At 35.5% G+C, this 15,251-nt stretch overlaps 1 protein-coding gene across 6 annotated transcripts in view; it reads left to right on the top strand.

The window, feature by feature from the left end:
* The first annotated feature begins 367 nt into the window (after positions 1-367).
* HERC4 (HECT and RLD domain containing E3 ubiquitin protein ligase 4) overlaps positions 368-15,251 on the top strand; it is a 122,244-nt gene continuing 107,360 nt past the window's right edge. For 5 of the 6 annotated variants that reach the window (XR_004278462.1, XM_032311819.1, XM_032311818.1 and 2 more), the window contains exons 1-2: positions 368-482; positions 2,335-2,640. Coding sequence is in view for 5 of the 6 variants with exons in the window: in XM_032311819.1 (XP_032167710.1) it covers positions 2,415-2,640 (226 nt within the window). In the remaining variant the exon portion in view is untranslated. Of the gene's footprint in view, positions 483-2,334; positions 2,641-7,078; positions 7,211-15,251 lie in introns of those variants that run through there. The other variant, XM_032311820.1, reaches the window with a different exon arrangement.

Below are 15,251 nucleotides of genomic sequence, written 5' to 3'. Positions count from 1 at the left end.
GAGGTGCCCTGGGAGGATTCCGGCGCAGGCGCGCGGGCCGGGAAGTGGGCGGGCTCGCGCGCGTGCTCTGTGGTTCACTTCCGGCCTGCCCCTCCCCCTCCCCGCGTAGCTACCTTCCCCCTTCTCCCCTCTCCTCCCCAGTCTCTTCCCCAACTCTCCCCACCCCTCGCGTTCTCCGCCCCGCTTGCCTCCTGTCCTTCCCCGCCCGCTCCATCCGGGTCGCTGACGGCTGTCTCTAGACTGGACAGCGGTGGCTGCTGCTTTTCTCTGGGTACCCGGTAAAGTTTCACAGGAGCCGGGGAAGGGAGCTGCGGAGCAGCGGAGCAGCGGCACCGACGCCGGAGGAGCCCTGGTGTTCGCCGCCACTGGCTGAAGAAGGAGGGTCCAGGAGCTGGAGACCTGCCTCAGCTGCCGCGCTGCCTCGTTCTCTGGGGAGGCGCCGCCCCCCGTCGCCCTGGGCTTCTCCTGCCTTGAGGGGCTGGGTGAGTCGTTGCCCCGGTGGGTTCGGGTGCGTGTGACGGCGTTAGGGAGGGGGCAGGCCGGGCTGGGCGGATTCAGGCCGGCCTGGCGCTGGGTGCTTTCTCAGCGCTTCCTCGGGGTGGGGGGCTGGGGACGAGGACTTTGTCGCTGCTCTCTGGCCGGGGGGCTGAAATGTCGCACGTCCTTGGGGAAGGGCCTCCCTGGGACTGAGGCGCGCCGAAGTGAGGAGTCTTGTCGCCTGGCCTCTTCGGCGGCTGCGAGCGGGCGGCTGCGGTAGTTGAGTGATCGGCCCGCGGGGTTGGGTGTGTGCAGACGATTTCACTCCCCTGGTTCCCCTGGGCTGATCTGAGTGCACGTTCTGGGGATGATGGGAATAAAGTGCTTCTCATTCCCCTACCTGTTGCTGGTGAGAGGACGCCTTTCTCATGCCTCTGACTTTTTTTAAAGAAAAGGATGATAAACGATGGTTAAACCTTATGCGCTGAAATCAGGGGTATTTTTCAGTCCTCTATTCTTTAAAAAAAAAAAAATTACGGCTAGACAATGCAGAACTCTCGGGAACCATCGAGTTCCAATGTCCCCAAAGAATAAAATCAAACTTCTCTGAATGGATAGGTCATGGAATGGACAGCTTTGGTAATTGCTAGCCCGAACGCAGGAAAGTTGGATTTTGAAACTTCGCAGGTTCTGTGTAAGGAATGTGGGTGACTGCAACGGGAATAAGGCTGACTTCCTGTAATTGTTATTTAGTAACGTGATGTGTTTAAAAGTCTGTGTGGGTTTACAAAAAGAGGACTCTTTGATAAGTGTCTTTACAAGGGAAGAAATAATGTACTGGAAAGTTCTACAGATTTCGCCACCAGACTATCAATGTCCCATCCCCCATCCCCCATTCCTGTTCTTGAAAAATCGGCAGCGCTAGGGTTGTTTGCAGTTTTTTCCCATTTTCAAATACTTGTTATAGAGGTATAGAGAGATATAGATTGCCCAGGGGAACTATTTTTCTGTCACGGTTGCCATTCGTAATAGAAAATGTTGAATTTGGGGGAACGTCTTGATACTGAAACTCCGTATTTTGTGAGTATATAATTATGTACATTGACTTAGTTTTAAAATTAAATAAGTGGTGAGGTCGGAGTGTTACTGTTTTGATATATAAAATACATTTTTATAAATAAAAATATTTATAAAAATAAATAATTTTTTATAAATAAAAATGTATTTTATAAAAAAATACATTAGACGAGTGTCTTAAGATTTGGCGAGAACTATACTTTTCTTTACCGCCTATTAGTGTGAATAATTGGAAGATCATTTAAATTGTGGGAAATTTAAAGTTTCCATTATTAGTTTTATTTCTCTTACAAATAAGAACTTCAGTTTGCTGATACAGAGGTAGGTATTAAAACGTTTAATTATGTTGTGACTTGAAGGAGATTGCAAAGTTTTATGTTTGTGTAGTTGGCAAAATTTTTCATTATGTGTATACTTGATTTTGGGGTTAGTGGATGTTTTATTTCTTGCTCAATAAAATGATTTAAAGTGAAGCAGAAATTAATTTCATCAAAGTACTTACTATTTCCATTAGATTAGTCACAAGATAGCAAAAAATCAAAACTGGTCAATATGTTGTAAATTTTCCAGAGAATTACAGAGTGACATTTTCTGTTAATGTTTCTGTATATTTTTAAAAATTCCACTGCTTGGTTTTTGAAACTGGGTGATAGTTATGTAGCATATTATAAAATACATTTCATGTTTACTCTGTAGTAATTATTGTAGCATAGCACTTGAAAGAACAATTATACATCATGTTTCCTTTGAAGTCATATTAACCTTTTTGTATCTTCTCAGACATAGGTATACCTCCAACTTTCCAGTGTTTCAGAAGGAAGTTTTTTTATTGAAACTGGAAGACCAAAAGAATTACAAACATGTTGTGCTGGGGAAATGCATCTTTTGGACAGCTAGGTTTGGGTGGAATTGATGAAGAAATTGTGTTAGAGCCCCGAAAAAGTGACTTTTTTATAAATAAAAAGGTCCGAGATGTGGGATGTGGACTCAGACATACTGTATTTGTTCTGGATGATGGAACAGTGTACACATGTGGATGTAATGATCTAGGACAGCTAGGTCATGAAAAATCCAGAAAGAAACCAGGTAAGTTGAAAATTTTTTTGTCTGCTCTTTCTAATATATCATGTAAGTTTGAAATGTCAAGTAATTTTCTCTATTCCTAAACTCATTTTTTTTTTAATCAGGCTTTAAAAGCAACTAGGAGTTAAATACATCCTTTACATTTGCATGTTTCTAAATAGTTCATTATCTTGTGGTTTTATTATTTTAAACTACTGTTGTTATAAACCCTTATTGTATGAAGCTTTGGTTTCAGAATATAATTATGGGTAATGTAAAGCAATAGAGAAAACCAGCATGCCACGTGGATACCTTTTCTATTGGACAGAGTATATAGGTATAGAGCATATAGAATGTAGGTCCTATGTAATAAGTACTAGTCAGCTACTTTGGCAGATTTTAAATGCATAATTCATTGTATTGTTTTCCATACATCAGAAAGAAAAGTAAATAAGATGGAAGCTTGCCTAAAATTTATTCTAATTTTTCTGTTGTTCTCCCTATGGTGTATGAAATACATAATTTTATTTGGTTTAGTTTGAAGTATTTTTTATTCCCCTAATTTCCAACTTTCAGGTAGCAACACTAGCTATTAAAAAGTTTTGTGACTGTGATTATGTACTGATTTTGTAGTAGCGGTATAAGCCAAATGTAAATTTTAGTGTAATGAGAATTTTGAGGAATTTTTTCACGTGTCATGTTCTCTTTTCCTATATATAGACTTTAAAATATTATGACACTTAGAAATATTGTTATGTGAATTTTGCTCTCAATTATGAATATTAAAAGTTAATTCTTAAGATGGTAAATTCAGGTAAGACCATAGCTGTACTGATTTATAGTTTCTTCTTTTAACTAACAATAATGGCACTTAAATATTTTCTATGGGATTATTTTTCTTTACCACTTTATTATTTAAGTGGTTTCTGTTGTTAATCTACTTTTGAGAGAATAATGTAGATATAAAATAGTAAGATATTAAAGCATGTTATTCATCTTTCATATCATCTCACCACCATGCCAAACCTCACCTTTCTAACTTGTAAAAACTGTGTAGTTTTCATCCTTTCTTTGTTGTTAGGGTCTTAATCTTTTTCCTTCTGCTTTAATTTGTAATTTAAGTGTTTTGGATTAATGGTAGCAATCCTTAATACAATAGGTTTAATTATTGCAGAACTCAAGGTAAAGGGGCAGCTGTCTTGTACTCTACCTCACTAAGAATATTTTATGGAATCTTACCGGAATTTCATAATCTCAGTGATTGAGGTTGTCATGTGTAGACACAAATCGTAATTTATTGATATGTATTTACTGTCACTGCTTCAGAGGCAGATGTATCCTTTACCTTTTTCGCTTAGCTTTTTGAATGCTACCTTATGTTGAAATTTTCATGGTTTTGCGGCTTTTTTTTTTTTTTAAATACTTAACATGCACCACAGCAATAATTGAACAGATCTGTGTTTTGCTTTAGTAGTTTCTGAGAGGCTACAGGACAAATAAAAAGTACGAAGCCAGCGTGTATAAATTGCCAGTATAGTTTCTGAAATTTACTAAAGTTTAAATCTTTGACATCTTACCAAGTATCTGTTTTGTGTCCAGGACAAGGAAGAAATTGTGCATTAATAGTATGTGTGTTTAACAGCTTTTAATTCAGCGGGTAAGATTCTGAGAAACTTAACTAGCCATGAGAGGTTTTTTTGTGGTCATGTTGACATTGTGATGATTGCATTGTGACATTTATATCACTGTATTGATTCATCTTGGAAGCATTATTCGGTAATATAAAGTTGGAAGGGTGGGTTTACCTAATTTACAATACTTCTTCAGGATTGCCTTATTGTTCAGGATAAACCTACAGACTAGAAAAATGAAAAAGGCATGAACTTTGTCTTTGAAAAATTTGGAACCTGGGTTGGGAGTTGAGGCATACATAAATGAAAATACCTAGAGAGGATGAAAGGTTGACATGACATGATCCATCCCTTGACACTGGGAAATTTAAATGATGGGAAGTGTCATTGTGGGGTAAATTAAAGATTTCTGGGAGAAAACAAAGTCTTAATTTTAACTCAACCCTTCATCACATAAATAGCCAGAAAATAAATCTGGAGCTGAAATAGTTTAGTTTTAAAGGAGAAGAGCCTGATCTTGAGAAAAGCTTTCTACTGGAAGTCCAGGTTCAATGACACATTGAAGTCTATCTGAGAGGTAGGAGAAAGTAAAAGTTCGAAAGGAGGTAGTTGCTCTGATAGGGACTTTTCTTTTAAACTCAGTTTTGATTTAAGGTTTTTGAGTGGATACTTTTAATGTTTTTAGCTAAAATTATTTCCCTTGGGAAGAATTCTTCAATGATTTAAATGTATTCCTTCCTCAACTGTTTTTTTAATTTGTGAGTTTGAGGACTGAATTAGAAGGTAAGGAGTTCTTATTTAATTGGTTTTAACGTTTCCTGTTCATTGAATGAATGAATGAATGAATTGAATTTCTAAGACTGTAATAAACATAATTCATTTTATCAGGTTTTAAACTGACAGCATACAGAAAGGAGGGAGCTAGGAATTATTTCCTTGTAGATAATGGCTTTATAAGCATACTAAATATTCTATAATGAGGAGTAGAAGAGAAACAGGTGGCTTCATTCATTAAGGATAAGCTATTCTTCAGAGTTATCATAATGTACTGGAGGACTCAGGCTTACCGTGTAGTAAATAGATTCAGCCTTTGGCCTATTGGGAGAGGTTTCCATTCTGAAAATTTTAGGAACCACATGGGAAAGATTCACTGATACCCTTTATTATATGCCAAGAGTACAGATTGTGTCCATGTTCATCTCCGTTCTCGTGTATATGTATGCCCCTTGATATCACTTCTAGCTCTTTCTGATTATTTCTAGAGGAGTGAACATCTGTTTCACTTCCATGTATGTATTTTTCCTTCATAAGAGTTTTTCAAAACTTTTTTAGCTAGTGACTCTTAGTTTTCTTAATTCGTAGCTAAAGGTAAATATATTTGATCTTTAATATGCTAGACCAGTCCATCTAAATAGTTTTATTTTTGTATTTTCTTCCAAATTCACTTCTGAATATTTTAAGATAATGTATAGGTGGTGTAGGTGGTGTACTTTTTTTTTTTTTTAAACAAGATCATTCACTATATATTCAGTCATAGATATTACTTGCTAACCGTGGTCCTAATGTTTTGCACATCTACTTCCACTTATTTCATGTTAGAAATACTACTAAATATTTTATGACCATAAATTTGTAAAATAATGTGATATAGTCCTCTTAAAAATGATTGTTTTGATGGTCTTTTTGGTTTACAGAGTTCTTTCAGTTAGATTATCTCATTTAATCCTCACAAGTTCTGTGCGGTAGCTAGAGCGGGTGTTATAGTCCCCATTTTATAAATGAGGAAAACTGAAGTAAAGTAAGATTAAAACACTAACAATTAGTAGGCTAGCAAATGTTAAGGGAGCACTGTATATCCTGTGGCTTTACCTTTATCCCATGAAGGTTTTCCCATGCCATATTTAGTAGAGAATAGAATATTTATTCACCTAGAAGGAAATTAGTTTCCATCAGTATTTTAATGTACTTCCAAGGGTTAAAAAAAACTCTTAAAATTTTACTCTTTTATAACTGTTATACAAGGAGGATGTATTTTATTATCTCTTTTGATGTATAAATTCAGAAGGAAATCATTTTAGGAACTGTATAAGAAGGTTGAGAGTTCTATTTTCAAGATGTAATATGCCAACATAATCTAAAAATTCAAATATATGTATTTCATTCCTGAACTGAAGACTAACTTGATTAGCAAAGTCAGCAGCAGAAAACGTTTTAAATGTATGATAAAATTAGTTATAGCTTATGCTCCACTCTTCTACAGAAGTTGTAAAAATCATGAGCATTGATTTTTTTTTTTTTTTTCCTGTATCCCAAAGTCGTGATTTCTACTGTTGGGTCAATCCAATGAAAGCATTTTGGTCACATAGCAGTAATTACTTGCTTGCCTTTTTGCTACATTATTTTCTGACTTGCTCTCTCTGTTCATAAAACACAAATCTATAAATGAACTTAAAATATAGTTGAAATTAAAAAATAATATAGGAAAATAAATGTATAAATACGTGAAATAAAATTGTTCATATAGATTAAAATTACCAAATTATCCCACATGTTTTCTTACTGAACCAAAGCATATAATACCAAAGAAGCTTATTATGTTTTATAACCCCCTAGTTTTCATAATACTTTCTAAGGATGAGAAAGATGTGGATGATACGAAGACTTGAAAAAAGTAATTACTTGGGTCAGGAGTGGAGACTTGCTTTGGACACTTTACTTTGAGGAAGGTTAGTGCCCAAGAATCACAGTGTCGAGGGTAGGGAAAAAAAATCATAATGCAAACAGATGACTACTGTTAGAGAGATGTATAATAATACTTTACTTTGTGTAGGACCCTACATCTGAGGAATTTCAAGAGCATTACACAATAACTCATGGTTCCTTTCAAAATGCTTGTGACACAATTTGCAAGAATTATCCTCATCTTAGGGGATAAATTTACGGAGAAATGGCAGCACAAGTTGGTAAGTAACTTGTCAAAACAGCAGGTGACTGGTGAACATCTATAAATTGAATCTGAAAATAAGTCTACCAGTCTCCTACCGTATTCACTAAGTTGTTCGTATGTTTAGAATTATTTACAGTAATATCTTCTGTTTGAGGCAGATCAAATACTAATTTGTTTCTTTGCCATTTTATGTGATGGCCTGTTGAAATAAATCATTATTTTACCAAGATGCTTGCTTGTGTTACCACTTTGGTGTACTTCATTGTAACCTTTGTGGTATGAGGAATACTTAAACAACTCGTAACACCCAGTCTTTTCTCTTTCTTCTGTTATATATCATATTCTACTTCCCTTTGTTGTCTAATGCTTTGCTGTGCTGCTATCCAAGATCCATAGTAACTATCAGATGCGATTGATTTGGTGTCAGCATTGGAACTTGGATTAGTTGTATTAAGTGCCATGTAGCTCTTTGTAGGATGCATTGGTTTGATTAATGCTTTATAAAACCTTTAATCCACAAAGAAGACAATGAAAGAAGTAGATGTCTAACCTGAGCAGTTTGACAAATAGAGGCTTCTTTAGGAGATTTAGAACCAATGATTTTTTGGTTTGTGTTTGGTATATTGGTGGGGTTTTTTTTGTTTTTTGTTTTTTTTTATCTGCTTCCTAATGAACCCCTTTCCTTGAAAGGATAGGAGTATGGTATATTTCAGTTTCCCCGTTTGGGGAGTTACAGGGAATCCTTGTTGCAGGTGAAAGCTTAGGTGGTCTGGTTTCCATCATCTCCTTAGTAAGTGTTCTTGGGGTTCTGTGTTCCCAATATGTTATACAAATGTGTAGTATTATTAAAGCTCATTTCTTACAGACCCCATGTACTTTTAAAATTGCTTTGAAGAAGTAAGTCTCAACTTCATAGATACTTAGTTTTCCTAGGATTCTAGAAAGCATATCGGGTACTTGGGTATTTATCAGGTACAGGTACATACATATTAAAGAAAACCTAATAGAGGACATGTATTCATGTATTGTTGCAAGGGCTTTTTGTGCTAGGATTGTGTTGGTGAAGAAGCACTAATGAAGTTAGTGGGAAGCATTAATGAAGACACCATATTAAAGAGCCCATGATTTATCCCCATTCAGCTTCTATGGATCTTTTTCATGCTGATGGAATTAAGAAGACAGTAGTTATAAAGATACATTATTATCTTAGTGAATTGTGATAGTTACTTTACATGCAGGAAAAACCTGTGCTGTGTATAAATGTGTTTTTGGAATTACTATTAATAAGGGAAGTTTCTTGAATATTGGTGGCTCAGTCTTCAAACTATAATATTTGCATGGAATTATGCTTTTTTCTTCAGTTCTGGGATGGCAGAAGTTTAGTTGAGCTTTCGTTGGCCTTATAGAAAATGTTCTAGAGTCCTTTTATGTGTTTTTGACATTATTTTAAAATATCCTAATTATTTTTTTATTAATATCCAAATTTAGTTTCATTTTCTTTCTTTTGCTAGGTGTCCTGCTATTCTGAAATAACACGTTTTTAGTTGTTCATAGTTTTTTCTAATTATAAAAGTATTATCATGTTCTTGGTAGAGAATTTGAAAAATACAGACAAGAAAAAAATCAACCATAATACCATCATATATGGAGAAATGCTATTGTTATTTAACACTTTTTCTGTACTCATACATGTTTGTGATCACAGACTGAGAGTATATTTTTATATCTCAATTTTTTGTTTCAGTAATAATTAAATATTTCCTGTGTTTTAAAATATTGTTTAGGGATATTGTTAATGATAGTTTAGCACTTCATTTTAACATTTTAGAATTTACATTCTCCTGTTTTTTGGAATTTATTTCCAGATTTTTGCTATAAATTATGTTACCATGTGTTTATTTCAGTTCAGTCTTTATTTGCTTCTCTATTAATTTCTTTAGGAAAAAGAGTATCTTTAATTTTAACAAATCTAGAAGAAACTAACTGAATTTATTTAAGCAAAATTAAGCATAGTTGTGCCTCACCCTGCAAAGTTGATAAAGCTAAGAAGATATTTGTAAATGAAAATTTTAAAAATGTATTCATTTGGCAGGCTTTTGAGTATAATGTGATGAATATCATTTAAAGAACCAGAAAGGAAGATGAAACAAGTGCAGAAATAAATAGAAATGCATATAAAATGTGCTAAGTGTTATAAGATACGTAAACAGATTATTGTGTATAGAAGAATATTATAACCATTTGGAATGGAGTGGGTTGTCTATAGAGAAGATAGTATAGGAACTAGAAAGATACATAGTATTTCAAGGAGGAAAGAATGAAGAGCAGTCCTTTATAGGTAAAGCAGCTCAAATGACAATTGGCAAATTGGAGGCCTATTAAGGGATGAGTAGTCCAGTTAACTAAAATGTCTGAGAATGTGAGCAAGAAGGTTAGAAAGGTAAAATTGAGCTCAGATTGTAGAATTAATCAAATTAGAGAGCTTGAGTTTAATTTGGTAGATATCCACTGATAGTTTCTAATGAGAATGTACAGGTTTTATAAAGGAGGGGGAGAGAATTTAGAGGTAAAGAAATCAGGCTGTTAATGATGGCCCTTTAATACAAGGGAGCAGTTATATCAAGGAGAGATTAGGGAGGCAGAAAGAACTGACAGGCTTGGTAACCACTTACTTTGGTAACAGTAAGATAAAGGGGGAGCCAGGTGTGATCCAAGGTTGAATTAGTAATAAATATAAATGTGGATTCCAGGAAGAGAAGGAATGTTAGAGAAAAAATACAATGAGGTGAATTTTGTTTTAAACTTGGTAACAGTATTCAGTGATCAACAAATTCAGTACTGTAAGTTGGAGAAAGATCAGCGCTGAAGGCATGAGAGGTTTTATTTCCAGTTTTTTTTTTTCTTCCCTTCAGTACAAAGTAGGCTAGCATCTCAACTCTAAATTTCTCCCTGATTCCAGCCCATTTACTTGAGTAATTAACAATCTGTCAACAGTACTTAATTTTGTGTTTTGTGGGGACTATTTAAATCACCTGGTGATGTAACGCCTTTGTAAAATTGAAATATTTATTTGCCAGGTACCATCTGATAGCTCACTCATTTGAATTTTATTGAGAGGTTCATTTGCTTATTTTTGCTTAACTGACACAGACTTGCTAATTAATTATGCGTGACTTGTGTCCTTCTAAGTTTTACTGGAAACAAGTTTTTTTTTTTTTTTTTAAATCACAGGATGCAATCGCTACAAGTTATTTTTGATTCCAAGGAGAGCTGAAATAATTGTTAATATATATTGTATATGCACTGGCATGTAGGCAAGAGCTGCTAGGAAATGTGTCCTCAGATATGCTGTTGCTTCTGTGAAAGGGATAAGAGAATGGGGAAGGAACAGCATAAGGCTATAAGAGGAGCAGAATTAGGAACATCTGAAAATAATTGCATGAAAGTTTAGCTGCTTTACCTGTTTTGAAGAAGCTTGTGATTTTTTTTTTTAAAGTATGGCATGATGAAAGTAGAGCTTAGATTGCTTCCCACAGTTGGTCCCAAGTATTTATTAATTAATTAGCGCATGTATACTTTCTGATTTTTGATCCAGGTATTGCTTACCTATAGATTTTATAGCTAGGCATTCTAACAGAAACAGACATAATAGACCTAAACTTATCTTCTGGAGAGCAGTTAGTTAAAAGCCTGACAGGTTGGTGTTAACCAACACCAACATAGTTTAGTGAACATAGGTCTGTTTCTACACTGAGTTGGGGAGTTGAGTAAGCCTCTGCTACTGGAAATATAGAGGAAAGGAGGGAACACATTAGACGTTAGTATGACAGTGTAAAGGGAGAGGAAAGATAACAAACCTCATTAACTAGAGAGAAATTTAACAAATATTTTTGGAATATATTATTTAGATAAAGCAATGCTGATATTTAAAAATAATAATGGCAACCACCATTATGTGCCAGGCACTGAGCTAAATCCTTCATACATTATCCCAGAATCACAAAATCACCCTGCAAAGTACATATTAGCTCAATCTTGCTAGTGAGGGAAATAAAACTTGAAGAGGCTAAAAATTTGCCCCAAATCAAAATTTAAATGTAATGAAAACAAGAACCAACTAGATGTTACCACCGAAAGAAAAGACACCATTTATCATAGCAAGAGAAAGATAAAATGACCCTGGAGTAACCTAAGAAGTGTGCAAGACCTGTATGAAGAAGACTTGAAAGCATTTCTGAGGGACACAGAAATGTTAGACAAATGGGAACCATGATTGTTAAGTAGGTATGCTAATCTAAGTAAATCTGTCGACATTTTCTCTAAAATTTATTTGTCATATTAAGGTGATCCTAATAAAAATACCAACGTGGTTTTTTTTTGTTGTTGTTGTTGTTTTGAAGGCCCTAGATGAATGGATTCTCAGTTCGAAATATGTAACATACTTTATTTCATTTATTTATTTGAGACGAGTAAGAGAGAGCACGAGTATGGTAAAGGGCAGAGGGAGAACCAGACTCCCCACTGAGCAGAGAGCCCAATGCAGGGCTTGATCCTGGGACTCTAGGATCATGACTTGAGCCAAAAAGATAGGCACTTAACTGACTAAGGCACCCAAGTGCCCCAATATATAAAATATTTTAGTCTTAATAGTTAAAACTGCCTCACAAATAGATGTATTAAACAGAATATAAAACCCGGACATAGACCTAAATCACCTCAAATTAGTGGAGAAGAATTCAGTGGGGCTGTTAATAAATGATCTTGGAAAAAAGTAGGAGCATCATCTAGGGAACAAAGAAAATTTGGATTATTCCCTCATGCCATGCATATATTTGGATAAATTCCAGATGAATCAAATATTTAAATGTAAAGACTAATGATAAATCTGCTCAAAGAAAACATGGACAAACTTGTTTATTAACTTGGAGTCAGGAAAGCCTTTCTGACAGTTGTGAAGAGGCATATCAAAGCAAATTACATGAAAAAAGTTGGTTAGGTAGAAATCACTATAAAGTTAAAAGACAAATGGGAAAATATTTGATTCAATCAAAATGCTGATTTCTTGTATAGAAAGCACTCTTAGAGATTGACAAGATGAAAAGAAAATAGTCTAGGGGTGTCTGGGTGGCTCAGTGGGTTAAGCCGCTGTCTTTGACTCAGGTCATGGCCTCAGGGTCCTGGAATCAAGCCCTATATTGGGCTCTCTGCTCAGCATGGAGTCTGCTTCCCCCTCTCTCTCTGCCAGCTGCTCTGCCTGCTTGTGATCTCTCTCTCTCTCTCTCTCTGTCAAATAAATAAAATCTTTAGAGAAAAGAAGTAAAGAAAATAGTCCAATAGCAAAATGGTCACAGGATATGAACAGGCAGTTCACAAAAAGGGAAATATAAATGACTCTTAAATGAACACTCTTCAGCTTCATTCATATTAAGAGAAGACTACACTGAGGTACCTTTTTTTTTTTTTTTTTTTTTTTTAACCTAACAGGTTAGCAAAAATCTTTAACTTTGATAATAGAATAGCTCCTTCAGCCCCAAACCAAGGTTTTAGTTTTTGAGGTTTTATTACTAATGGTCATCTGTAGGTCCAGGAGCAGATGGCCCTCCTGATATTGTCAGGAGGTCAGCAGTCATCTAATGTTACGTTACAGTGCCTACATCATTCACCTCACTTCATTTCATTGGTAGGCATTTTATCATCCTACATCCTCACAGAAGGGTGAGTACATTACAATAAGATGTTTTGAGAGAGGATGAGACCCCATAACTTTTATGACAGTAAGTTATAATTGTTCTATTTTATTATTGTTAGTCTCTTACTGTGCCTAATTTATAAATTAAATATTATATATGTATAGAGAAGGCAGTATATACAGTATTGATTACTGTCCATAGTTTTAAAATGGAACCCACTGGGCCTCAGGATATGTCCCCTGGGAATAAGGGGAGGGGACTGCAATATCCTCTGTGGTGAGGCTGTCAGTGAAGAAGTGTTCATAGATTGTTAGTGTAAATTGGTAAACACTAGGGGGGTATTTTGCAAACATATGTTAGGATTAAAATGCACATGCCCTTTCTTCAAGAAGCACAAGAATATAGCTCTTGCTCTGATGGCTCCATTTGTACTTGTACAGGATGGCTCATTGACATATTAAACTGCAACATTGTTTATAATTGCAAAACAATAGAATCAACCTTGTGATTGTCTGTTGGGAACTGGTGAAATTGTCATTTCTTCAGTCAGTGTGATGTAATGCTATGACTGAGAAAAGAATAAAGGAGTTTTTTGTGTACTAATATGTGAAGATCTCTAAGATACATCATTAAAAAGAGTGAGGTATATAACATTTTATAGAAAACAATGTCTTAAATAAAATATGAAAAAAATATTTTTATTTGCCTATACATACATTTAAAACACCTTGGAGGAATACATATATCTAATAATAGTGCTTACCTTGGTATAGAGGTAAGATAAGGGATGAGAACTAAGTTGAAAGAGGATGATGATTGGTAGACCTAGATTTTCACTGCATACCTTTTTTTAATTTTAATAATGTAAATATGCTATCATTATTTTTAAATAGGCTCTGGAATTAGAGTGCTTAGATACAGACTGACTTCTTAGCTGCGTTTTCTTGGGCACATTGTTTAGCCTATTTGTGCCTAAGTATTTATTTCTGTTATAATAATCATGCCACATTCTTAGAATGGTTGTAACGATTAAGTAAGATAACACAGTGAAAAGAATAGTGCCTGGCATGTGGTGAGTGTTCTCAGTGTTTCTTAAAAGAAAACTGCCATTATGCCTGGGTGGCTCAGTTTGTTAATGACTGTCTTTAGCTCTGGTCATGATCCTGGAATCCCAGGATCCAGTCCCACATCAGGCTCACCACTCAGTGGGGAGTCTGCTTCTCCCTCTGACCCTCCACCTTCTCATGCTATCTCTCTCGCTTTTTCTCTCTCAAATATATAAAATCTTAAAAAAAAAAAAAGAAAGAAAGAAAACTGCCATTAATATTAGAGTGGAAATTTAATTTTAAGTCTGCCTTACACTAAAAGTGGGCTATATGCTGTTTCTGTTTTTGCCTTTAGATAGACAATGCACATCTTTTATTTTAAAACTGAACTTAAGGCATTTATTCCACAAACATGTCTTCCTTCTGTGCCCCAAATATTGCATTAAGCATGAAAATACTTCTGTCTTCTGTTACCTTGTTGGAGCTCATACTATGATAAATTTTCAAAAGTATGCCAGAAGTTTTTAAAAAATTATGTTTGTGATGTTTAGAAGAAATGCTGTATGGGAACAAGATAGAAAATGAATTGGATTCCTTTACCATCAGACTTTAGAGATATAATGGATACAGAAAAATAAAAGAAGTAAAGATCCTTTTTTATTTCCTGTAAGAAGCACATAAATGTTAGAAGTTAGATTTATCATTATTTTCAAAAGTTTATTCAGTGATGAATAATTAGAAGCTATCTTAGTTCATTCAGACTGCTGTAAATTAGTATGGTCTGGGTGGCTTAAATAGCAGATGTACATGTCTCATGGTTCTTCAGGCTGGGGAGTCCAAGATCAGGGGGCTAGTAGATTGGGTGTCTGGTAAAGCCCTGCTTCTTGGTTCATAGAGGGCCACTCTCTCCCTGTATCTTCACATGGCATGAGTGAGCTCTCTGGGAAAGGGTGCTAATCTCATTCATGAGGGTACCACCTTCATGCCTAATGACCTACCAAAATCCCTACCTCCTAATACCATGGCATTGTGGGTTAGCCTTTCAGTATATGAAGTTTGGGGAGATGCAAACGTTCAGTGTATAACAGAAAGTGTAGTTTGTGTACTTACATTTTGAGGAACATAGACACTTGAATAAATTCTGCATATTCACACTTTTAAATTCTGCTCCTCCTAGAATGATAAGCTGTTTAAAGTAAATGCATTTGGTTACACCTTTCTATTCTTAATTTGCATTTATGGTTACAACACCATTGTGCCTAAATAGGGTATCCATAGTTTATATGGTGACTGACTATAGGAAGGAGAAAATCAGGAAAGA

Source organism: Mustela erminea, chromosome 14, assembly GCF_009829155.1.
Source record: "Mustela erminea isolate mMusErm1 chromosome 14, mMusErm1.Pri, whole genome shotgun sequence".
Lineage (NCBI taxonomy): Eukaryota > Metazoa > Chordata > Mammalia > Carnivora > Mustelidae > Mustela > Mustela erminea.
The sequence above is the reverse complement of the archived record's forward strand: the minus strand, read 5'-3'. Positions and strand labels throughout refer to the sequence as shown.